Source organism: Lithobates pipiens, unplaced genomic scaffold, assembly GCF_037356315.1.
Source record: "Lithobates pipiens isolate NorthernLeopardFrog02 unplaced genomic scaffold, aLitPip1_a1.2 Scaffold_16, whole genome shotgun sequence".
Lineage (NCBI taxonomy): Eukaryota > Metazoa > Chordata > Amphibia > Anura > Ranidae > Lithobates > Lithobates pipiens.
Window position 1 is genome coordinate 236,636,880 of NW_027507748.1, and position 24,490 is coordinate 236,661,369.

The 24,490-nt window shown below is 42.4% G+C and overlaps 1 protein-coding gene across 7 annotated transcripts in view; it reads right to left on the reverse strand.

The window, feature by feature from the left end:
- The window catches only part of LOC143982461 (C4b-binding protein alpha chain-like), a 505,748-nt gene that overhangs the window by 453,863 nt on the left and 27,395 nt on the right, over positions 1–24,490 (reverse strand). For all 7 annotated transcript variants that reach the window (XM_077481187.1, XM_077481191.1, XM_077481190.1 and 4 more), the window contains exons 2-4: positions 21,568–21,663; positions 19,130–19,195; positions 2,728–2,784 (exon numbers count right to left, since the gene is read on the reverse strand). In XM_077481187.1, coding sequence (XP_077337313.1) covers positions 2,728–2,784; positions 19,130–19,195; positions 21,568–21,652 — 208 coding nt within the window. In that variant the 5' untranslated portion in view covers positions 21,653–21,663. The remainder of the gene's footprint in view (positions 1–2,727; positions 2,785–19,129; positions 19,196–21,567; positions 21,664–24,490) is intronic.

Consider the following 24,490-nt stretch of genomic DNA (forward strand, 5'->3'; position numbering starts at 1 on the left):
GGCCCACCAGCCTCAGGTTATTACGTCTGAGGCGGTTCTCGAGGTCGTCCATCTTGTTTTCCAGGGAGGCTATTTTACCCCCCGCGGTATTGAGTTTAGGCCATATGGGGCTGACTGCATCCTCCAAATCACTAATACGTTTCTCAGTCTCATCCACCCTTCCACGTATTTTCTGAACATCCTGTCTCAGCAAAGTAAAGTCACTTCTAATTTCAGCCACAGTCCCCATGAGAGCAGCGTGGTTTACCTTGATGGTGTGCAGCACATCCGCAAGCGTCGGTCCCCGGCCGCTCTCCTCCGCCTCCTCTCCCGCCGAGATCTGAGACTCCAGGATCGGGGGTCTGGTTGTCCCGGGGAGGACAGCGGAGAGGATTCCCCGAAGAGATCCGGCGTGGAGGCCGGAGAATCACAGAGCTCCGCGGTGGTGGTCCGGCGGCCATCTTGGCCCGAACGTGTGTGCACAGACATTCGCGCCAGCGGCTGCCTTCTGCGTTTGGGAAGCGGGGGGGTCCTCCGGTGCAGTCTGTGTCTTTCAAACGGCGGCTAGTGCGGGATCAACCCAGGATGGAGCAGGGTTGTAGCGGGAGAAGGCGGAGCTGCTCAGAAAGACGTCCGCTCACATGACCACCTAGGCCACACCCCCGTGAAATGGGCATTTAATAATTTTAGTGAATTGCCATCCAGACAGAAATCATACCTACTAAAATGTCTGGAATATGGACTTAGTCATAATTATTTTTGGTTCAATTCAGATTATTTTAAACAAATTAAAGGGATTGCTATGGGCGCCAGATAAGCCAATGTATTTATGGCAAAGTAGGAAGAGGAAAGTGTTTATAATAATCCCCCTCAGGGACTCTTATTGTATAAGAGGTATATAGAAGATGTTATAGTAATATGGACAGGTGATGAAGAGAGTCTGAAATAAGTGCTCTGTAGGCAAGTGGTTAAAGAAGCAGCCAAGAGGCCTATGAAAACTCTGTAGGAGCTGCAGAGATCCACAACTTTATGGAAGAGTGGCAAGAAGAAAGCCATGGTTGAAAGAAAGCCATAAGAAATTCAGTTTGCAGTTTGCGAGAAGCCATGTGGGGGACACAGCAAACATGTAAGAAGGTGCTTCGGTCAGATAAGACCAAAATGTAACTTTTTGGCCTAAAACCAAAACTATGTGTGTGTGGCGGAAAACTAAGCCTGCACATCACGATGAACACACCATCCCCACCGTGAAACATGGTGGTGGCAGCATGATGTTGTGGTGATCCTTTTTTTTCAGCAGAGACAGGGAAGCTGCAATGAGTTTCATAGTTTCATAGTTAGTTAGGTTGAATAAAGACACCAGTCCATCCAGTTCAATCTGAGTGAGTGTCTACAATTGTCCCTATCTCTGTACATTACACACTCATGTCAGTCCCTACCCTCAATGATCCCATGATCCAAGGTCCCCATTCATATACTAGGGCCAATTTTTGACAGAAGCCAATTAACCTACCTGCATGTCTTTGGAGTGTGGGAGGAAACCAGAGTACCTGGAGGAAACCCACACAGGCACAGGGAGAACATGCAAACTCCAGTAGTGTCATGGTTGGGATTCGAACCAGCGACCCTTCTTACTGCTAGGTGACATTGCTAACCACTACACCACTGTGCTGCCCACAGTTGATGAGAGGATGGATAGAGACAAATACAGGGCAATCTTAGAAGAAAACATGTTAAGCCGCGTACACATGACCGGACTTTCCGGCAGACTAGGTCAGACAGAATCAGTCCGTCGGACAATCCGATCATATGTGGGCTAATCTGATTGTATTTCGTTAAAAAAATGCAGCGGGCATGTTTCAAATCTGTCCGATGGACTCAATTCCTATCGGGAAAACCATTAGTTTGTATGCTGGTCCGTCGGACCAAATACGACGCAAGGGAAGCTATTACCTACTGGTTATTGAACTTACTTTTTTAATCCCGTCTTACATCATCACGTTCAAAAGGAATGGACTTTCGTTTGAAAAGTTTGTCAAAACTCCACCGAAAGTCCATCGGGAAGATCATCTGACCTAGTCTGCCGGAAAGTCTGGACGCGTGTACGTGGCATTAGAGTCTGCAAAAGACTTGAGACTGGGGGGGGGGGGGGGGGGGGAGGGTTGACCTTCCAGCAGGACAACAACCCTAAACATACAGCCAGAGCTACAATGGAATGGTTTAGATCAAAGCATATTCATGTGTTAGAATGGCCCAGTCAAAGTCCAGACTAAATCCAATTGAAAATCTGTGGCAAGACTTGAAAATTACTGTTCACAGACTCTCTACATCCAATCTGACAGAGCTTGAGCTATTTTGCAAAGAAGAATGGGCAAATATTTCACTCTCTAGATGTGCAAAGCTGATAGTGAAATACCTAAAAAGACATGCAGCTGTATTTGTAGAAAAAGGTGGTTCTACAAAGTATTGGTTCTACAAAGTATTGAACCATTTATCATTTTGCTTCCACTTCACAATTATGTGCCACTTTGTGTTGGTCTATCATATAAATCCCAATAAAATACATTTACATATTTGGTTGTAACATGACAAAATGTGGAAAATTTCAAGGACTATGAATAATTTGTCAAGGCACGGTACTGTTGATATTTGTTCTGAGAGGTTGTGGGCCTGTGATACATGTGTATCTGTACACAGTAATGAGGCACAAAATATTACATTATATTTAGAGTAGTTCTATCATCATCTTACCAGATTTTATGACAGTTTGTTCAAGGCCAGGGTAACGTTCATCTCCGGTAAAATCACCTGTAATAACAATTGGAAAAAAAGGCATAAAGGTTAAAAAAGGAAGATGAAAAAGCGCATTCAGTGTTTAAAGTGGTTCTAAAGGCTGAAGGTAAAAAAAAAAAACATTCTGCATGCACCTCCCCTTAAGGCTCATACACACGATCAGACTTTTTGACAACAAACATGCAAATAAGCTGTTTTGGAGCAACATCTGACCGATGGAGCAAAGTTTGATTGTGTGTACAGAAAACCATAGGACTTTTGTACAAAGTACAAACAGGCATGCTCAGAACCAATGCAAAAGATCAGACAACAATACAGAAGTTAACCAAAGGTGGCGGTAACGAGCAGAAAAAACACGTGATTTGGTGAAAGTTGGCTGAAAAAGTCCTGCTGTGTGTATGCAATACAAGTTCAGGGCCGACGCCCTTTGTACAAAAATCCAAGGGAAAGTTTGTACAAAGTCCTAACGTGTGTATGAGGCGTAACACAAAACCGCATTGCTGATAAGGTGAACTTTTAAATATTTGCCTATCTATAGTAATGATATATTTAGGTAAATAAATATCACAAGATTTAGTGAATAAAGAGATGATGTTGCTATGAAAAGGTCTAAAGATCACTATGTTTAGGTGAATATATACAGCATCTCACAAAAGTGAGTACACCCCTCACATTTTTGTAAATATTTTATTATATCTTTTCAAGTGACAACACTGAAGAAATTACACTTTGCTACAATGTAAAGTAGTGAATGTACAGCTACTGTGTAAATTTGCTGTCTCCTCAAAATAACTCAACACACAGCCATTAATGTCTAAACCTCTGGCAACAAAAGTGAGTATACCCCTAAGTGAAAATGTCCAAATTGGGCTCAAAGTGTCAATATTTTGTGTGGCCACCATTATTTTCCAGCACTGCCTCAACCCTCTTGAGCATGGAGTTCACCAGAGCTTCACAGGTTGCCACTGGAGTCCTCTTCCACTCCTCCATGATGACATCAAGAGTTGGTGGATGTTAGAGGCCTTGCGCTACTCCACCTTCCATTTGAGGATGCTCCACAGATGCTCAATAGCGTTTAGGTCTGGAGACAAGCTTGGCCAGTTCATCACCTTTACCCTCATTTCTTTAGCAAGGCAGTGGTTATCTTGGAGGTGTGTTTCGGGTCGTTATCATGTACACTTAGGGGAGTACTCGCTTTTCTTACCAGAGGTTTAGACATTAATGGCTGTGTATTGAGTTATTTCGAGGGGACAGCAAATTTACACTGTTTTACAAGCTGTACACTCACTACTTTACATTGTAGCAAAGTGTCATTTCTTCAGTGTTGTCACATGAAAAGATATAATAAAATATTTACAAAAATGGGAGGGGTGTATTCACTTTTGTGAGATACTGTATAAAGGTCTTGTGTGCTGGTGTAGTGAACAGATGTAATAGAAGCATATCCATTTTTGAGTCTGCTCGGTTAACGCACATACTCTGAAGGCCTGACACAGTGACACAATAACATGAAAATTCATGTCAATGCAATTTTAACGCACATAGCCCACATGTTAGTCACTGAGACATTAATGCACATACTATGAAGATTGGTTAGTGAGAGGCAATTGCACAAAATTTGTAGATTGATCACCGAATGGTTATTATACGCAGGGCTGCCATCAGGGGAGTACAGCCCATACACTTGTAAGGGGCCCCAGTGTCTGGATGGGCCCGGCCGACTGGCAGGGATGTGAGAAGGCGGGGCGGTTGCAGAGGAGCTCCGTGGATGCTCCTGTATGTGTGTGAGTCAGGAGGCTGCTGCTCTGTCATGAGCTGACATAGGGCTCTTTGCTGCAACCTCTGGCCATTTCCTGCATGTGCACCCCTCTGCATGTTGAAATAAGAGCTGGGACTAGGATCCCTTTACAAGTACTGACTGTTGTGCACACAAAACTACAAAAAAACTGTCATCCTTCCATTCCATTGTTTTTTTTGGAGTTTTGTTTGGATATGTTGGGTACTGGGCATGGAATAAATACTATGTTCAGTGAAGAAGGGGTAAGGAGGAGTTCCACTCTATTCCCATCCATGAATGGATGGGGTTGCAGAACAGAGAAGGGAGTGGAAAGGGACAGGGTGGGATGTGAGGAGGGGGCTGAAGTGAATGTGGAGAGGGGAGTGGAAGGGGATGGGGTGGGATGGGATGGGGGGAGAGAGGTGATGGAAGTGGAAGGTGAAAGTATGGATGGGTGCAACAAGGGTGTGGCTTAAGAACCCTTTGAACGTCCTCTATGATGTGGTGGAGGTGTTTAACCTTCCCACACTTCCAATATAATGAGAGGTAAAAATAATAGCTATTCAATACTCTCATGGAATGTCCGAGGATTGAACTCGAAGTTTAAGCGAGCATTAATGTTTCAATATATAAGAAAATATAGTCCTCAATTGATAATACTTCAGGAGACACATTTAATGGGTAAAAGATTAACAACTTTAAAAAAAGCCTGGATAAAAAAAGCATACCATGCTACGTATTCCTCCTATGCTAGAGGAGTATCCGTTTTAGTAAATAAAACTTTTCCAGGAGAAATAGAGAAGGCCTTTATAGACATACAAGGGAAATATGTTTTTTCATTATATACAATTGGCAGCAAAGATACTTTACAGTAGCAATTTATATACCCCCCCATTTGCGGTGGGAATTGTAAATGAGATAATGGAAAAAATTATCGAATATCTCCCAGCAAAGTTATTATTTATTGGAGATTTTAATTAAATTCTATTGTCAGAGCTGGATAGACCAAGCATATAACCGCACCTTTGGGCAAACTAGAGATTCCTTACTTTCTAACACCAATTCCAAAAACAAGAAAGACGAGGTTACTTGCATTATAATGTGCTTTTCTACACAACATAAACAATTATTAAAAGACATTGGCCGATCTTAAGGGATGATGAATTGGTGAGGCAATTTGTGTCCCCATTCCCATCAATTACATATAAGCAGGCCACATCCTTGAAGGATAAATTAGTAAGAAGTGAGTACACAAAACTGAATAAGAAACACTGTACAGCACTGGGCACCTTCCCTTGCGGTAGTTGCACCCATTGCCCATTGATAAGGAAAGATTGAACATTTACTCTACCCAGTGGACAGGACTTTCGACCAAAACATTTTGTGACTTGTCAAACCCAAGGGTCGTATATCTTATGACCTGTGAATGTGGTGCCTATTATGTAGGGAAAACCAAACAACGATTTTGGTGTAGAACCTCCAAACATGCCTATAGCAGGCAGATAGGGAATATCCATCTTTCCCTTGGGAGGAACGGGGTGATAAAACATAACTACATTATGCCAAAAATTTCCTTCGCCGCTCTCGACAGGGTACACATTCCCAGTCGAGGCGGTGATTGGAATAAAATATTACTACAAATAGAGCAAAAGTGGATATACACACTTCAGGCCACACAATATACGGGCCTGAATGAATACATTTTTTTCACTCCCTTTTTAAAAGGATATAGTTTGGGCAAAACCATATAAGTTGGAGGGGTTGAAATTGAGGGAGGTTTTAGAGCAGCCAATGTTAGTCTCTTATGAAACAATCATTTAAGAGTAATACATAATAAAATAATAAAAAAATAAACAATTTGACATTCAAACTATTTATCTCCTATGTCTGCCACTATGTGGCACACAGTGGAGATTTGGAATGATTAAATTACATTTTGACAAAATGTTGGATATCTTCAACAAAATGTTACATGTACCCCCATTATATATTCTCCTCCGACTCTAGTGCCCATTAATAATTAATCAATAACCAAAAAAATAAAAAATTGAACTGGTAGAATTATTTACCTTTCCCGGACTTAAAAATTAAACATCAGAAATTAGAATGATAGAATGCGAACACAATATCTGTTTGTTTCTCCTCCTCCAGGGTTGTAATAAACATCATTATAAAGGTATGATGAGAGAAATAATGTTATGAATTACCTTTTAAAAAATAATGATATTGACACTAGTGCTATTCATTACATTACTGTCAATTCAAATTAAGATACTTGTTTATAAACATTACATTACCGTTTGATTTATTAAAATTATTTTTCTATTTTTAGGGTGTCACGGGTGTTGCGGTGTTAACATTCTCCAGGGGGGGCGCTCTTGGAGGTTTCATGGGCTTCCCGGTACAGGGAGAGGAGGGAGAATATTATTATAATCTCTGGCCTCTAATCCCCTCAGTCATATTTTTTTGACAGGGGGAATAATCCCCGTGCTGGCGGCGTTCCTTGATCGCCGCTGGGCTGCCCGTAGTGCGTGGTGCGAATGCGCGGACGATCGCCCTGGTTACAAGGGGGCGATTTGTGCTGCGCATGTGCGTGCGCTCGCGCAAGGCGTGACATCCCGCCAGTTGCGTCAGAGGAGACGGTGATTTTGGGGCAGTGATTGCCTTCCGGAAACCCGAGGGGATGACAAGTGAGTCGGTATGCCAGCTCAGGTGTCCCCGGGGGAGAGTAATGTGGGTTGGATCAAGCGCACCAAGGAGAGAACACATACGAATACAATTAGCAATCAAGTAAGTGGCATAAATATAGCGCACATACCAGGATTCCTTTAGTTGAAACCCTGGGGCGCCATAAGATAATACTATATGCACAGGTAAGATAATGCTCTGGAAGGTTAATATCATTATCAACAGTTTCTCTCTGAGGATAATGCTCTCTCAATGCATAAAATAATTCATTAATTGATTGGAATGTTTCTTATCCAAACGTCCTTACTTTACTTTATTTAGTTGCAGTTTCTTTTGCATCACTGCGTGTTACATAACACCCGCAGCAGAGAATTTAAAGCACACTTCACTGGCCATCCTTCATGATCATTAAGCACTGCTAACAGGTAATAATCTGTTTATAATTTCACATACATTTTTTTTTGATGAGAACACTAGCATTTACACAATTTTATGGTATTGGATTTCACATTATTATTATTGGGCACTTGTTTTGTTTTAATACATTTTATTCACTTTTTTCTTTTTCTTTTATCACAGTCATATCAGATCAATTAGTTCACTATACGGATTGTTCATTCACTTTTCATTAATTCAGCCAGGTGGGCTGCACTCCTTCATCACGGGACCATGGGTCCCTTCACTTTCTTTCACTTCTTCAGTAATTAACTAATAACCTTAATAACGTTTTTGACTAATGGATAATTACAACCATATAAAATTTTGAGGATATGAGGCATTAAGGGAGATTATGCTATATATTCAGTTCGACATAGTTACATAGTTACATAGTTAGTCAGGTTGAAAAAAGACACAAGTCCATCCAGTTCAACCTTAAAAACAAATAAATAAAATAAAAAATAATCGTACAATCCAGATACCCAATTTTATGCCCACAATTGATCCAGAGGAAGGCGAAAAAAAAACCCAGCAGAGCATGCGCCAATTTGCTACAGCAGGGGAAAAAAATTCCTTCCTGATCCCCCAACAGGCGATCGGATTTTCCCTGGATCAACTTTACCTATGTTAGTACCTAGTTATATTATGTACCATCAGGAAAGTATCCAAGCCTTTCTTAAAGCAGTCTACTGAACTGGCCAGAACCACCTCTGGCGGGAGTCTATTCCACATTTTCACAGCTCTAACTGTGAAGAAACCTTTCCGTACTTGAAGATGAAATCTCTCTTCCTCTAGACGTAAAGAGTGCCCCCGTGTCCTCTGGGTTGACCGTACAGAGAACAACTCAACACCAAGTTCACTATATGGACCCCTAATGTATTTGAACATGTTGATCATATCCCCCCCTTAATCTCCTCTTCAATATATATAGACATATAGATCTATATCTACCTTTTTATATTTACATTGATTAATGGATAACTATAAACATAACATTTCAAGGATATAAGGCATTAAGGGAGATTATGCTATATATTTAGTTTGATATATAGATTTATATCTACCTTTTTACATAGAGAAAATGTTGAATATATCATACTCATAAGGAATTTTGATATTTCTAGGTGCGGCCACCCACTGGGCGACATCGGTCTCCCTTCTGTTTCCCCCGGGAAAACTCCAAAACATTGTCATTTCCTGTAAGCCTATGACTTTATACACCTCTGTGGGAATTTCCCCCCCCCTCGCCTTTTTTCCTTCCCCTTCCTACCCCCCTTCTATTTTAGTGGGTGGGACGAGTGGGAGTGGGAGTGGGAGTGGGAGGAATTATTACTGCGGCAAGCCTAGGATCACCCTTTGGGAGAAAAATATAACTTTTTTTTGAATACGTCAGAATAAAAGTCTCTGGTTCAAGTTTAAACGATTGGTGTAAATGGTAAATATTACACGTGGATCATATAAATAACAATTACTAAATTAATCTTTTTACAGATTTTGATCTCCTTTTTTTTTTCTTTTGATATTTTTCAGAAATGTGACAAAAGCTGCCCTTTTACAGTATTGTCCCCCTCTGAAGAAGACCGTAATTTCTAGATGGTCGAAATGCATTGGGGTAGTACGGTGCTTTATATTGAATGTTATGAAACTTTTTGAAGATTTTTGTAATCATTTCATATGAACTATGTACCAAATGATGTATGTATTCCTATTTATCAGTGCCACCTATCAGTGCTACATATTAGTGTCCATCAATGCCACCTCATCAGTGCCACTTCATTGGTGCCACCTCATCGGTGCCCATCAGTGTAGCCCCATCAGTGCCCATCAGTGAAGGAGAAAACTTACTTATTTACAAAGTTTAGAAACTTTCATAGTTTCATAGTTAGTAAGGTTGAATAAAGACACCAGTCCATCCAGTTCAACCCGAGTGAGTCTCTACAATTGTCCCTATCCCTGAACATTGCATACTCACGTCAAATCCTACCACATGGTATTATCAACTGTTTGATTTTCCTTTCTAGTCCAAACTGTCTCGCATTGTGTACACCAGAGCTCATATTTTAAAGCGGGAGTCCGCCGGGACTCTGCGTTTTTTTTTTTTTTTTAAAGCCAGCAGCTACAAATACTGCAGCTGCTGACTTTTAAAATAGTGACACTTACCTGTCCAGCGCGCCCGCGATGTCGGCACCCGAAGCCGATCTGTAGATCGTTTCTCGGGTGCTGCCGCCGCCATCTTGGGTATGGGAATCAGGAAATGGAGCCTTTCGGCTTCATTTCCCGGTTCCCTACTGCGCATGCGCGAGCCGCGCTGCGCAATAAGGACGGTCCCCGCTGCCTCTGGGATCTGTGTGTTTTCCCAGCAGGCATCGGGGCACTTGCGGAAAGGGGCGGGCACTTGCGGAAAGGGGCGTAATATACGCCCCTTTCCGCAGAGAGCTATCCCGGAAGTGGGTGCAGATACCTGTACTGTACAGGTATCTGTACCCCCCTCCCCCCTGAAAGGTGCCAATTGTGGCGCCGGAGGGGAGGGTTCTGATGAGCGGAAGGTCCACTTTAGGGTGGACCTCCGCTTTAAGTTTTGTACTATTGATGTCCAATTGTCTTTTGATAAATAAAACTAGCGCTTTTTATGAACCTTTTTGACTCATACTTGCTGCTAAAAAAAACCCATGGGGAATTCTCCATTTCTTTCACATGCTTTATTAATCGTGATCAATTATGTCATATGCCTTTGCTGCGCCAAGAGAATAATCTGCATGATTTTCAGAATTATCTCCGGATGATGGACCCCTGCTTTCACCAACTTTTGGCATTGTTGACCCCCTATATTAACCACTTTAGCCCCGGACCAATTTTCAGCCTAAGGACCTTTACAATTTTGCACTGCACTGCTTTAACTGTTAATTGCGCGGTCATGCAATGTTGTACCCAAACGAAATTTGCGTCCTTTTCTTCCCACAAATAGAGCTTTCTTTTGATGGTATTTGATTGCCTCTGCGATTTTTATTTTTTGCGCTATAAATGGAAAAAGACCGAAAATTTTGAGAAAAAAATATATTTTCTACTTTTTGTTATAAGAAAAATCAAATAAACTCAATTTTAGTCATACATTTAGGGCAAAATGTATTCAGCCACATGTCTTTAGTAAAAAAAATGTCAATAAGCGTATATTTATTGGTTTGCGCAAAAGTTATAGCGTCTACAAACTAGAGTACATTTTCTGGAATTTACACAGCTTTTAATTTATGACTGCCTATCTCATTTCTTGAGGTGCTAAAATGGCAGGGCATTACAACCCCCCCCCCCCAAATGACCCCATTTTGGAAAGTAAGACACCCCAAGGAAATTGCTGAGGGGCATGTTGAGCCCACTGAATATTTTTTTTTTTTTGTCCCAAGTGATTGATTAATGACACAAAAAAAAAAAAAAAAAAAGTTTACAAAAAGTTGTCACTAAATGATATATTGCTCACACATGCCATAGTTATATGTGGAATTGCACCCCAAAATATATTCTGCTGCTTCTCCTGAGTATGGGGATACCACATATGTGGGACTTTTTGGGAGTCTAGCCGCGTGCGGCACCCCGAAATCCAATCACTGCCTTCAGGATTTCTAAGGCCGCGTACACACGGGCGGACTGTTCGCCCAACCTTGTCCGCTGAACAGTGTTTGGGCGGACAGTCCGCTCGTGTGTGGGGCTTCAGCGGACAGTTGGACGGACAAGGTCTTACGGAAATTCCGAAAAACTGTCCGCTGAAACAAGGTTTCAGCGGACTGTTCGCTCGTGTGTAGGCTTGTTCGGCCAACTAAGTCTCGCGCATGCTCAGAAAGGATTTTCACGCCGAAAGCTATAATGCAGTGTATAGGACGTCGTATTTTTCGTCCCGTCGTACGTGCCGTTCACGTCATCGCGCACGGTTTCAGCAAACTGTTCGTCCGTCGTGTGTGGCCATGTCCGTCCATGCTAAGTTTGAGCGGACTGTTTGCCGAAACTGTTGGACGGACAAAGTTGGGCGAACAGTCCGCGCGTGTGTACGCGGCCTCAGGGTGCAAATTTTTGATTTCATAAAATGCCAAAATAACACAAACCCCCAACCCCCCAAATGACCCCATTTTGGAAAGTAGACACCCCAAGCTATTTATTGAGAGGCATGTTGAGTCCATGAAATATTTTATATTTTGCCACAAGTTGCAGGAATATTACATTTTTTTTTTTTTTTTTTGCACAAAGTTGTCACTAAATGATATATTGCTCACGAAAGGCTATGGGCATAAGTCAAATTACACCCCAAAATAAATTCTGCTGCTTCTCCCGAGTACGGGGATACCACACGAGGGGGACTTTTTGGGAGTCTAGCCACGTATGGGACCCCAAAAACCAAGCACTGCCTTCCGGATTTAAATATAAAACGCTACCAAAAAAAACTGTTAGCGATCACAGGGATCAGGCCTGACTCTGCGAACGGTGCAGTTATGTGTTTAGTGTTTTGTAAGTGACAGCGATCGATCGATACTGCACTTGGGTGGGCTGGGCTGGGCGGAGGGGCAAAACGCAGGTGCTAGCAGGTATCTGGGCTGATCCCACTAACAATGCGTTTTTTTGGAACCCTAAACTGCTGGGGACGCTAGTATAGATCTGATCAGATCAGATATTGATCTGTTCAGATTCTATACCACTACGGGAGGTGTATGCTTTGCGCATAGGTGTTAGCGATACTGGCACTAGCCTAGCGCTGCCTGGGGCGACTCAGACCCTGACCCTAAAACCTAATTGATATCACCCGCCGGGTGATCGGGGGGTTAAACCTTTATTGGGTAATAAATGATGGGTGCCCTGATGCTATAAAAAGCAAACTAACTAACCAGAGTCACCCGTAACACTTATACGGTGATCACTGGTGAAAGGGTTAACTAGGGCCAATCAGGGGGTTCAAATTTTTATTAGGTAGTATATGGGGGTCCCTGGCGCTATATAAAAACCTGCCGGGGAACCTAAATAACTAACTGGCTAACCAGCGTCACCAGTGACACTTATACGGTGATCGCTGGTGAAAGGGTTAACTAGGCGCAATCAAGGGGTTAAAACCATTATTGGGTAGTATATGGGGGTACCTAGCGCTATAAAAACCTGGCGGTGAACCTAAAAAAATAACTAGCTACCTAGCGACACTAGTGACACTAATGCAGCGATCAGAAAAATGATTGCTTAGTGACACTGGCAAAAGGGGGTGAAAGGGTTAACTAGGGGCAATCAGAGGGTTAAAATCATTATTGGGTAGTATATGGGGGTACATAGCGCTATAAAAACCTGGCGGTGAACCTAAAAAATAACTAGCTACCTAGCGACACTAGTGACACTAATGCAGCGATCAGAAAAATGATCGCTTAGTGACACTGGCAAAAGGGGGTGAAAGGGTTAATTAGGGGCAATCAGGGGGTAAAACCATTATTGGGTAGTATATCGGGGTACCTAGCGCTATAAAAACCTGGCGGTGAACCTAAAAAAATAACTAGCTACTTAGCGGCACCAGTGACACTAATGCAGCGATCAGAAAAACGATCGCTTAGTGACACTGGCAAAAGGGGGTGAAAGGGTTAACTCTAAGGGCAATCAGGGGGTTAAATATTTATTGGGGGGTGGTAGGGGGCTACCCTGGACCTAACACTAACTGCCCTGACACTTTTTACTTTTACAACTGACACTGAATGCAGTGATCAGTAAATAAATGATCACTGCAATCAGTGACACTGTGACTGGGGGGGGCGGGGGGGCGGGGGGCGATCGGGGGGGGGGGGGTTGTGTGCCTGTGTGTTAGTGTCAGTGTAGTGTTTGGTGCAGACTTACTGTGTCCTCTCCTCGTAGTCCAGTCAATAAGACCACCCCGAGGAGAATGACATCACTTCCTCCCTGCCTGTGTATACAATACACAGTGGGAGGAAGCTTCTCATTCGCCAGGAGCGATCGAGAGGGGATGGCCAGAAACCAACGGCCATCCCCTCATCCCGGATAGCTCCTGAAGCGAAATGGTCCGCCGCATCCAGCGGGAGAGGGTCTGATCGGACCCCCCACCCGCTGGAAGGCAAGCACGTACACGTACGTGCTTGTGCCTGTACATGCCATTGTGATGACGTACAATAGCATGTGGCGGTCGTTAAGTGGTTAAGAAGCAGGACACAAACATGAGGCTTTTATTTTATTTTTTGGTTGAATAATGATTTGATTTGGTATATTTTCTATATTTTTGGACGCATAGAATGTATTTGTTTTCTTTTTTTTTAATGCACAATAAAAATAATTGTGTAGAATAATACTTGGCTATGTGTTTTACTTCAAATGACAGTTTGGGAGTAGGTAGTTACATTTAAACAAATACAATCTAAAATTAACAAGGGACACCAACATAGTTGTATCTTTGATCTTAAAAACTAAGGGATAATGGTGTTGTGGTAACTTGCACCAAAAAAAAATGTGTGCTGCATTTTGAGATTTCATAATTTGCCACGTCACGAATGTTAATTGTGCACTACGAATGCTAGTTTACAAGACCGACCGCTTCCAGCTCGTCCTTGCTTCTGAGCATGCATGTTTGTACTTTTGACTTTTGTCCGACAGACTTGTGTACACATGCTCGGAAAATCCGACAACAGACATTTGTCCGGAAAATTTTAAAACTTGCCATCCAATATTTGTCCGCAGAAAATCTGACAAGTGTCCAATGTAGCGTACAAACAGTTAGATTTTCCACCAACAACCTGTCATCAAACAATTCCCTTCGGAAAATCTGATTGTGTGTATGAGACTTAAGAGTGTCTGGCCATGCATACCACAATTTGTAGATTTTTATTTAATTTGTAATATAAGGACACATTTACACAATCCAATCAATTTATATCCAATTGTACATGTCCTCACATTACATAGTTGTCGGTAGATATAAAGAAGATTGTACAATCAGATTGAATAGTACAGTAATCAGTTTAACATTGGTCCAAGTCTTTCTGTATGAAAAAATAATATCACAATTAATGACAAAATTAAGATATCATAAGTAATGACAAAATTACTTCATAATCAGTAAGCCAACAGCTGAAATACTATATTTGCTCTGGCTCATAAAGGGTGCAGGAGCTGAAGTGTTTTATTCTATGCTGTAACACTACAAAATCTTTCTGCAAAGCACCGTATATTGTATATATAACATTTAATTTTGGACATTAAATCTGTGTAACTTTAGTCTGAAAATTAAGTTCTTGTAGCACCCTCCTAGTAAGGTTGCTAGCAGTTTGAGGCAAATTTAGTTTTTGGCTCCTCTGTAGCCAGTGGAACAAAGCTTAATTGCTTTTGGCTGCTCTGGGTTCTGCAGGTTGCAGGCTTGACTGCTTCCCCCTGATTTCTGGTAGGTTCTAGAATTTAGTGGGTAGAAGAGGCAAACCCACACTTGCATACTTATAAAGCATCAGCCAATCCCTTGCAGGAAGAATGGGCAGTAGGAGTCTGAGGTGTGTATATATAGGCGGGGGCCTGGAATAGCAGGGCCTTATTCTTGTTGAAGACCCAGCACCGAAAGCTATGACCCTCTGGGTCACTTAGTTGAAGTTTTTAGAGGAGGCCATCTGGGTCCCAGCTCAAGGAGAGCTAGGCGACCAACATCCAAGATTCTGACAGCAGTTTACAGGAAGTCCACTGAAGATCTGACTCTGAGGCACACAGTACTGTCTGAAGCTGCCTGGTATTGCAGGAAAGCATTCAAGTACCCAGCACACAGCGAGGACCAGCTTGAGAAATATCCTAGAGATTGCTCTTGTTAACTCTTGAAGAGACTGCCCAAGATTTGCTAGCTCAGGATTACTCTTTTATTGGAATACACTGAGCTGTGGCTTTCTTGTCACTGGCCCCAGGAGGGGTTGCACTCTAAAGAGATAGTTACTGTCAGAGATTGTCCTCCATTAGCTTTTGCACTTAATCTGGAGTATTCAAAGGCACTCCCTGCACCCTACTTAAGTTTAATAAGCTGTTGTGAGGTGAGACTGGGAAGTTAGTGTGGGTCTGGCTGCTTGAATCCACTAGGGAACAGAACTTGAGACAAATATCGAGACCTGTGCACTACATCCTGATGTATCACTTCATGCTGGCAAATATTACAAATATAAAACATTAAAAATAAGAGTCTATACTGTTTGAAACCCAGTAATGCACTATTTCACTCTGTTCTGCACATGCTCAGTTGTCTTGGCACTGTGCCCAATATCAGAGCCATTAAAGGCCGACCAGCTGACAGCTTTAATATTTACTGTTGCCAAAGGAGAAAGAAAGCAACAGGAATGGCACAGACAGATTCAGGGCCGTCTTTAAGGAAGGTCAAAAGGGGCAGCTGCCCAGGGCACCATTGTTGTGGGGCCAAAAGTAGCTGCCTCATATTTGCCAACTATCCTAGTTTAAATTCCCTTGTCCCTTGAAGTTTAAGTCCCATGCAGTGCCTTGACATCTCAGTGTGAAGTTCTGTTACCAATGCTGCCCAGCTCCGCCCTATTGCCCTGTACAGGTGACTTACCTGCAGACCCAATGTTTACATGTAAATAACCTGCATTGACATGTAAATAATGGCTGCATTAATATAAATAGAAGAGGATCAGCAGCATTGATATGCAAATAACGTATTTATAGGTATATCATGCCCCCCGAGGTCATATCCACCATCATTTCTGCTCAATGCTGCCCATTTGGGAGGTAATGGGGCATGCCTGAAATTCCTTCCCACAACTGTGGTCATTAAGCCTAACACCAGCCTGTTCTGCATAGGTAAGCAAATTGGAGATGGAACCATTTTTCAAAATAACAAGGTGCCACAGCACTGGGAATTTTAGTGCATGTGAATTTGCACATCTCAGCAGAAGTGTGAGTCAGTGTAAATTCCCCATTACATTGATGGCCAGTGTAGAAACATCTCTTTATATTGTTAATCAGTAAAAAAAAATCCACACTTGCATTTGTGGTCAGTTTTGAATCCTCCCGTACATAGGTGGTCCATGTAGAAGCGCCCTTTAAATTGGTAGTGAGTTTTAATACCCCCTTTACATTGGTGGTAGGTGTAGAAGTGTCACCTTATATTAAGGTCATTGTATATTCCCCCTTACACTGGTGGTTGGTATAAATGCTCCTATTATATCAGTGTCAGTGAAGAAATCCATCTTTATATTGGTGGGTAGTGTAAAATCCCCCGTTACGTGGTGATCAGTGCAAATTTCCCCTCACATTGGTGGCCAGTGTAAATCCCCCCTCATATTGGTGGTTATTGTAAATTCCCCATTACCTTGGTGGTCAGTGTACAATCTCCCACTATATACTTGTATAAGATTTTCAGCTTTGCTCTACATGATTCAGAATTTTCCACAGTGTACTGCCCCCTTACTAATCACATTCCCTCACCACTGCTACTGATCCCATCAACCTCCCAGCATTGCCACTAATCACACCCTCCTCCCCCAGCATTGCCCCTGATTCCAGAAGTCCTAGGATCCCTAGGAGTTTTCTGTTTAATGGTGGGTCCCTCACCTCCCCAATCCATGGTGTGCAGGCAGTGAGGAGATGATGTGCTATAACGTTTAGCAACCAATCAGTGAGCAGTAATGATGTGCACTAACCTCTAGCAATCAGTGAGCAGTAATAATGTGCACTAACCTCTAGCAACCAATCAGTGAGCAATAATAATGTGAGTGGTAAGAATGTTCAGTAATCTCTAGAAACAAATCAGTGAGCAGTATAGATGTACAGTCATTTCTAGAAACCAATCAACAAGCAGAAGTCATGTGCTGTAACTTCTAGAAAATAATCAGTGATAATCAGTAATGTGTGCTGTAACCTCTAGTAGCCAGTTAGTGAGTGGTAATGATATGCTTTAACCTCTGGCAACCAATCCCAATTTCTGCCTGATCTAATTAAGTAAACTGATTTTGATTCTAGCTGCTATTTATTGTCTGTCTCACAGCAGGTGGAGAGCAAAATTGCATGGGGAGGGGGCAAGGAAATGTCTGCCCAGGGTCCAATCAATAATAAAGATGGCCCTGCACAGATTAGAGAGGAAGAAAAAAAAAGCAGGAGAGCTGACAGAGGAAACTCTGATGCCAGAGACCCCTTACTTCCTCATCTTTACTAAGTTCAGCACTGTCAGTTTTCCTCTCTAACCTCACTCAAGACATACAATCAAGGCTGGAAATGTGCATATTTTAATTGAAGAAAGTGACAAATGGTTTTTGAGACCAAGGACAGGGAGCGAGTTCCCAATAACTGCTCTGGGCTTCAACAAAATGGCAACCTCCAGCAGAAAGAAACAGGAACAATGTTGGAGGCAATTTACAGCACACTTCAATTTTGGTAGCATAACTAATTACGTGGGATGTATGCAGGGGCTCATTCACCATGTGGCAAACAAGGCATTTGCCTTGGGCGGAATTTTTCAGGAGGGCGTCCCCATCTCCCTCTCCTCACTTCACCCCACTGCACTGATCTATCCCCTCGCAAACCTGATGCTCTGCAGCTGTCGGCTTTCCTCCTCTGCCCTCTCGCCAGCTTTGGGAACTGCAGGGCAGCCACAGAGCCATCTATTTGGCCAAATTGATCCCCCCTCCACTTCAATGACCCCCCCTTCAGTGCTCCCCACCTCTATGCAGTTGCTGGCCGGCTCCCCCTCCTCCCCAACCCACTGGCTGCAGTTGCTGCTAGTGTGGGAGATCACTGGATGGATGGAGATCAGGGGGTCTGGTACACGTGTTTGCCAGCCCCTTTCCTTTCCTGAAAGAATACAGACAGCAATCACAGTAATGATCGCTTCTGTATTCATTAATCACTGACCCATAATAAACTGTGTTTGTCAGTTTGTGAATGAAATATAGTAAACACTGTTTACTATATTTCATTTTATGAATGAATAGAAGTCTCTATAAAAACTCATATCTCAGTGCAGTTCTGGCTGCAGAGAAAAGGACTGTCTTCAGTCCCATTCTGTGTCTAAAAAAAGAGACATTAGAGGTCAGTTAAGACCCTTGATGTCTCTCCAAAGCCCCCCCCAAAAAAAAATGTTTTAACAAATATTAAATAAATAATTAAACAAACAAAAAAAAATTGTACCCATACAAAAAAAAAGTTGTAAAAAAAATAATACCGGTAAATAGAAATAAAAAAGCAGATCTGTCCACTAATGGACCGCCTGTCAATTTTCATCCGACTGACATCGGATCCGCCAACCATCCGTCTTTGGTGGAGAGGATAGCGGTGGGTGTCAACGTACAGGAAAGGGTGGGACAAATTTAGGTCTGGGGGGGGAGGGCTTGATTTTAGTCTTGCCTAGGGCAGCACAAAACCAAAATACATCACTGAATGTATGGAATGTATGTTCTTTTGGTAAAGAACATTCATTTTTATAAAACTGTATTGGGTAAAGTTACGCTTTAGCCATACCTGTGCTTGTCTTCAATGGATTTGCTGTAGTTCTTTCATCATAATAATAATCGGGAGCTGCTGGTGCTGTATAATAAAATAGCATAGTTAAGGCTTAAATCATTTTAGAAAAACAACAAAAAATTATTTACACAATATATATGATAATATATTTTACATTTACTTGGAAAAAAGCTTTAAGATACCGATTTCAGTCGTAAACAGTCACCATTGCTTGGGGCAGTGTTTAGAAGCATTATTTTACTCAAGTTTCCAAATTCTAATTCTGTGCCAGACCCTATTAAAGTAGTTGTAAAAGCTGAAGACTTTTTACTTTCATGCACCCCCCCCCAAATACTTACATGAGCCCGATCTCAATCTAGTGATGTGCATGAGAGGAGCTGCTAGAGGGAGCGATTGTCAATCACAGCCAGTGAGGAGGGAGAGGTGGGCTGAGCCATGTTCTGTGTGTCTTATGGACACAGAGTGGAGCTCCGAACTTACGAATGCCCCCATAGAAAGCCGCTTGCTGTGGGGGGGCACTCCGTGAGGGGGGGAGGAGCCCAGAGCGCCAGCGGGTGATATGATAAGAGGGGACATGACATGTTTGTTATTTACATTTTTTTTAAATTAGCCTTTATTATCCACTTAAGTTGTTTTGGATGGCAACACTTAGATCAGCATTCCGAAACTGCAGCATGCAGGGCACCTCAACATCATGCAGTGCCATGAAACATTAGATTTCCTCTATCAATTTTGCTTGTGCTAGAAAATGTAGCAAAATCATGACAAAGGAAAAAGAGTGATTGCCTAAACAGTGAGGCCTGGAATGATTGGAGAGAAAGGGAATTAGTGCAGGGCCGGGCATGACAGTGCATCTAGTTAGACACTAAAAGGGTTAAAAAAGATGAGGGAATAGGGAAGAGGAGCAGCATGGAAACTTGGGGGGAGTGGCCATATTTAAAGAAGAGGCGGGGCCGAGATCGAGGCAGTGTGCAGAGGAAAGGACAGGAGGAGGCAGTTTTCCCCCCCTCCCTCCCTTTATATATGTTGTTGGTGTTTGTTTCTAAGTGTTTTCTTTCTTTCAGGAGCTTGTGAAGAAGGTCGTCATAACAGCGAAAAGGAGTTGGCTGTTTTCTGTTGGTCATTGATGGTGGCAATAAACAGAGGTGATAAAAAGCAGTGGGGGGCTCATCTGTAGTATGCGTCCCACCGGTGTATTCCAGCAGAAATGTGGAAGGAATAAGGTAATGGTTATACTGCAGGAAGGGGGGTTGTCTCCGAGCGGTTACAGCTGGAGGCCTATCATGTTGGAAAAGATCCCGCAGTGCATTGGTGGTAGATGTGGTGGAATATGGGGCGCCGTCAGTGACCAACAGACTGGGGTTAAAGAAAGGTTTGTTTTACAGTTGTTATATATATTAAATATATATATATTGGAGTTATTTTTTTATATTGTTTAATAAAAGATGTCTGTTATGGCCATTTATACTCCATTTAAGGTGTGGTCTCATCTTTTTAAGGAGGGTAAGTGAATTGGGGTTGTAGTATAAGTGGTTTAACAGTTATGTAAAGTGGGTAAATCTGGACTGCACTGGTCATGCCCAATTCTTTGTTCAGATACAGTCTTTTTATAACCCCCCCCCCCCCCCCCCCACACTCACCTTAGAGTGCATGTAAAACCATATTTTATATTCAAAGTGGATGGTTAAACCCCCCTGTCAGTTTTTTTCTGGCCGGAGACAATTTCTTCCCAGGAGACAATAATATCCAGGACAATGAGAGGTATATTTCTTCAGAAGGGACACAGACAGCAGTAAAAAAAATACTCACATAGATTTTAACACTTCCTAAAAAAACTAAAAAATAAAACTTGACATATCCCATATTGGCTTCACCCTATAAACAATTTTTTGTGAAATAGCTACATGCACTGTCTGTGATCGTTTTGCAGTGCTAGGTTTGGACACTAAAGTATAAAGGGTAAGGCCTTTTGTTGTTCTTGTACAATTTTCCTTTAGGTTTACCAAAACCATATAATATGAGATATAAGACTTTCAATATGTATGCAATCAGGCAAGCCCTTGCACTACATAATTAAAGGTAGATCTAAAGGAAATTAAATAAGAAAATTGTATAATGTATGACCAGCTTAAAGTGCAAGTAAACCCATGGATTTAAACAGTTAAAAAAAAAGGCATGCCGGGAATGCTAACTGCACATTGGTTGTGCTCTCAGCCAAACTATCAAACTATCCAATGGCTGGTGTCATAACGAATCACATGTGCAGCACCATAGCAGTTGAAGATTAAACAAAGGCAAAGATGGCAGCTTCCTTGGCTGAAAACGATAGGGGAGTTTACTTCTACTTTAAGCCTTGTGATTATCTGAGCTGTCTCCCTTGGCTGCAATTAATGTTTAATTTACTATTGCAGTACACAAAAAAATGAAATACTTACCATGAACTTGATTGGTGAAGATTGTCAGATATGAAACCAGAAATAAGATTGTATAGGTTCTGATAAACTGTGTCAACAAAGACATCTTTAGTAAACCTAGAAGATAATGATTTTCATTAGCACTGACAAATTCATTTTTTTTTCAATATTGTTTATATTTACATGTAAGTAAATTCATTTTAACAACAGCACTGCAAATGCACAAAGAGTAGATTTATAGAAATATATACTAAAAAATACTATTGGGATTGAAATAAGTGTGCATTTCAGGGCTGTTCAATTAGCAAGTGCAGGAATAACATGTAAACAATTTCTGGTATCTCTTAGCCCTTGTACACACAGTCGGAGAATCCGTCGGAATGTGTCCTACCGGACCGTTTTGTCGGATAATCCGACTGTGTGGTATGCATCGGACTGTTTCCATCGGAATATCCGTCGGACCAAATTTTCCAACTTGCTGGAAATATTTTCCGACAAACTGGTCCGATCGGACATACTCCGATCATATGTAGAGAATTCCGATCGGACCAAGTGCTACGCATGCTCAGATCAAATTCCTACATCAAAGCTATTGGCTACTAGCCTGAACGTAGTCCCATAATAACGAAATTACGTCATCACGTTCTGAACGATTGGATTTTCCGACAACTTTTTCCGACCGTGTGTATGCAACAGTTTCGGACAAAATCCGACGGATTTGGTTGTCGGAATCTCCGACCGTGTGTACAAGGGCTTATGCTGAGTACACACGATTGGAATTTTGGTTGGAAAAGCTCTGATGGTTTTTCCGATGGAATTCTGCTCAAGCTGTCTTGCATACACACGGTCGCACAAAAGTTCTCTGAACTTTCGACCATCAAGAATGCGTGACGTACAACACTACGACGAGCCGAGAAAAAGAAGTTCAATGCTTCCGAGCATGCGTATGAATTTTGCGCATCGGAATTTGTACAGACTATCGGAACTTTTTCCGACCGAAAAATTGAGAACCTGCTCTCAATCTTTTGCTGGCCAAAATTCCGCCAGCAAGAGTCAGATGGAGCATACACACTATCGCATTTTCCAACCAAAAGTACTCATCAGACTTTTGCTGGTGGAATTTCCGATCGTGTGTATGGGACAAAAGTGATTCTCGATTTACTGAAATAACATGCAATTGACAAGAAATTAGAGTGTTTTATCAGCTAGTTTCATTCTTACTACTTATGCAAACTGCTAACTTGTAATTGGCTACTGTCTAAGCCAGGGTTCTCAAACTGGCGGGCCTGCAGCTGTTGCAAAACTAAAAGTCCCATGAGGGATTGCAAGGCTGACATTTATAAGCATGATTCCCTCAGAGTCATGATGGGACTTGTAGTTCTGCAAAAGCTGGAGTGCCACCAGTTTGAGAGCCAAAGCCTATGTTTATTTCATAGAAATATCTAACTCACGGAATATATTTTTGATATTGAGTTAATACACCACAATGCTGTCTCTGTCGATTCTCATTATTTTAAGCTTGTGGGAGGATCTATCTCAGCATAAGGGAAACAAAAGTCTGTGGCAGAGTTAGGGTCCTTTCACACGGGGCGGATCAGTTCTGATCCGCCCCGTGGATGTCCGTTTGCTCAGCGGGGATCACTCCGCCGATCCCCGCTGAGCAGGGAGATGACAGCTCCGTCTCTGCACACTGTGCAGGGACGGACCTGTCACAGCGCCGCTCTCCCCTATGGGAGATCGGATGACGACGGACCGCAGTGCCCGTCGTCATCCGATCCGATCCACAGACGGATGGAAAAATAGCTTTTTCCTCCGTCACACTTTTTCGGATCGGAGCGGGTCGGATGTCAGCGGACATGTCACCGCTGACATCCGACGCTCCATAGAGCTCTATGGAGCACCCGTTCAGGTCCGCCTGAAAAACTGACAGGCGGGCCTGAACGGGACGTTAGTGTGAAAGGGGCCTTAACCCCTGGAGTATTATCAAGTAACCCAATAGCAAGTCTGACATATAAATAACCAGATTAGTGCAGTTTTGTTTTCTTTGGGGAGGTCTATATTTCTAATGGTTTCCTCATACAGATTTACTTTGCTTGCCAAGTAATTTAAAAATGGTATCCCTCTAAAATAACAAGTGTCTGTTATGTCTGACATAACAAGCATGCCCTCCTCTAACATTCTATGTGTAATCATGGGTATTTTACAAATGAAAGAAACCAGGGTATAGCGCCAATAGAAATTGTAATTTTTACTGAGTCCTCAGGATATTATCCTGAATTGTAACTGGTTTGGGGCACCACAACACTATTATATTTGTAAGTAAAGGAGGTGGCCGTCAAGTAGCTGTTATATTAAAATTCTGAACTGCACACTTGGGAAATGTCTCATAAGAACTGTGAGCCGCTGGCTTGAAGAATTGTAGATGGTGTAAATAAGTCACCTAGGTTTTTCACCTACATATAGTAAGGTTTGCAGCAGGGTGCCCCTTTTACTCACCATGCTCAGATACAGTCTCCAGCCCCATTAGCACACCCAGATAAGAGAAGTTTCCTTACTTTCCTACCTCACCAGCTCATAGAGACCACACCTAATGAGACAGAAGTAGCTGGGCAAAGGATCTGTAACCAAGTGATAAGAGCTCCACTGTCAAAACCTTTGTGTTGGCAGCTGGGCAGGAGCCTAACAGCACTAATTTTCTCTGGAAGACCCAGCTACTTTGGGAGGCACCTTCCCAATTGCTATCATAATATAATATGAATAATCTAGTTCCAGTGGGGTGCCCCCCCCCCCGTGTCCTTGGGTCCTGGATCCCTCTAGCTGTGCATCTGTGTTCCCAGAGCTAGCCTAGATTTCACTGAGAGGGGTGTTGCTTATTAGAATAAATGCAAGTGGCTGTTTGTATTCTGAACTGTGTTGCCAAACAAGTGACTCTCAGCTACACTCT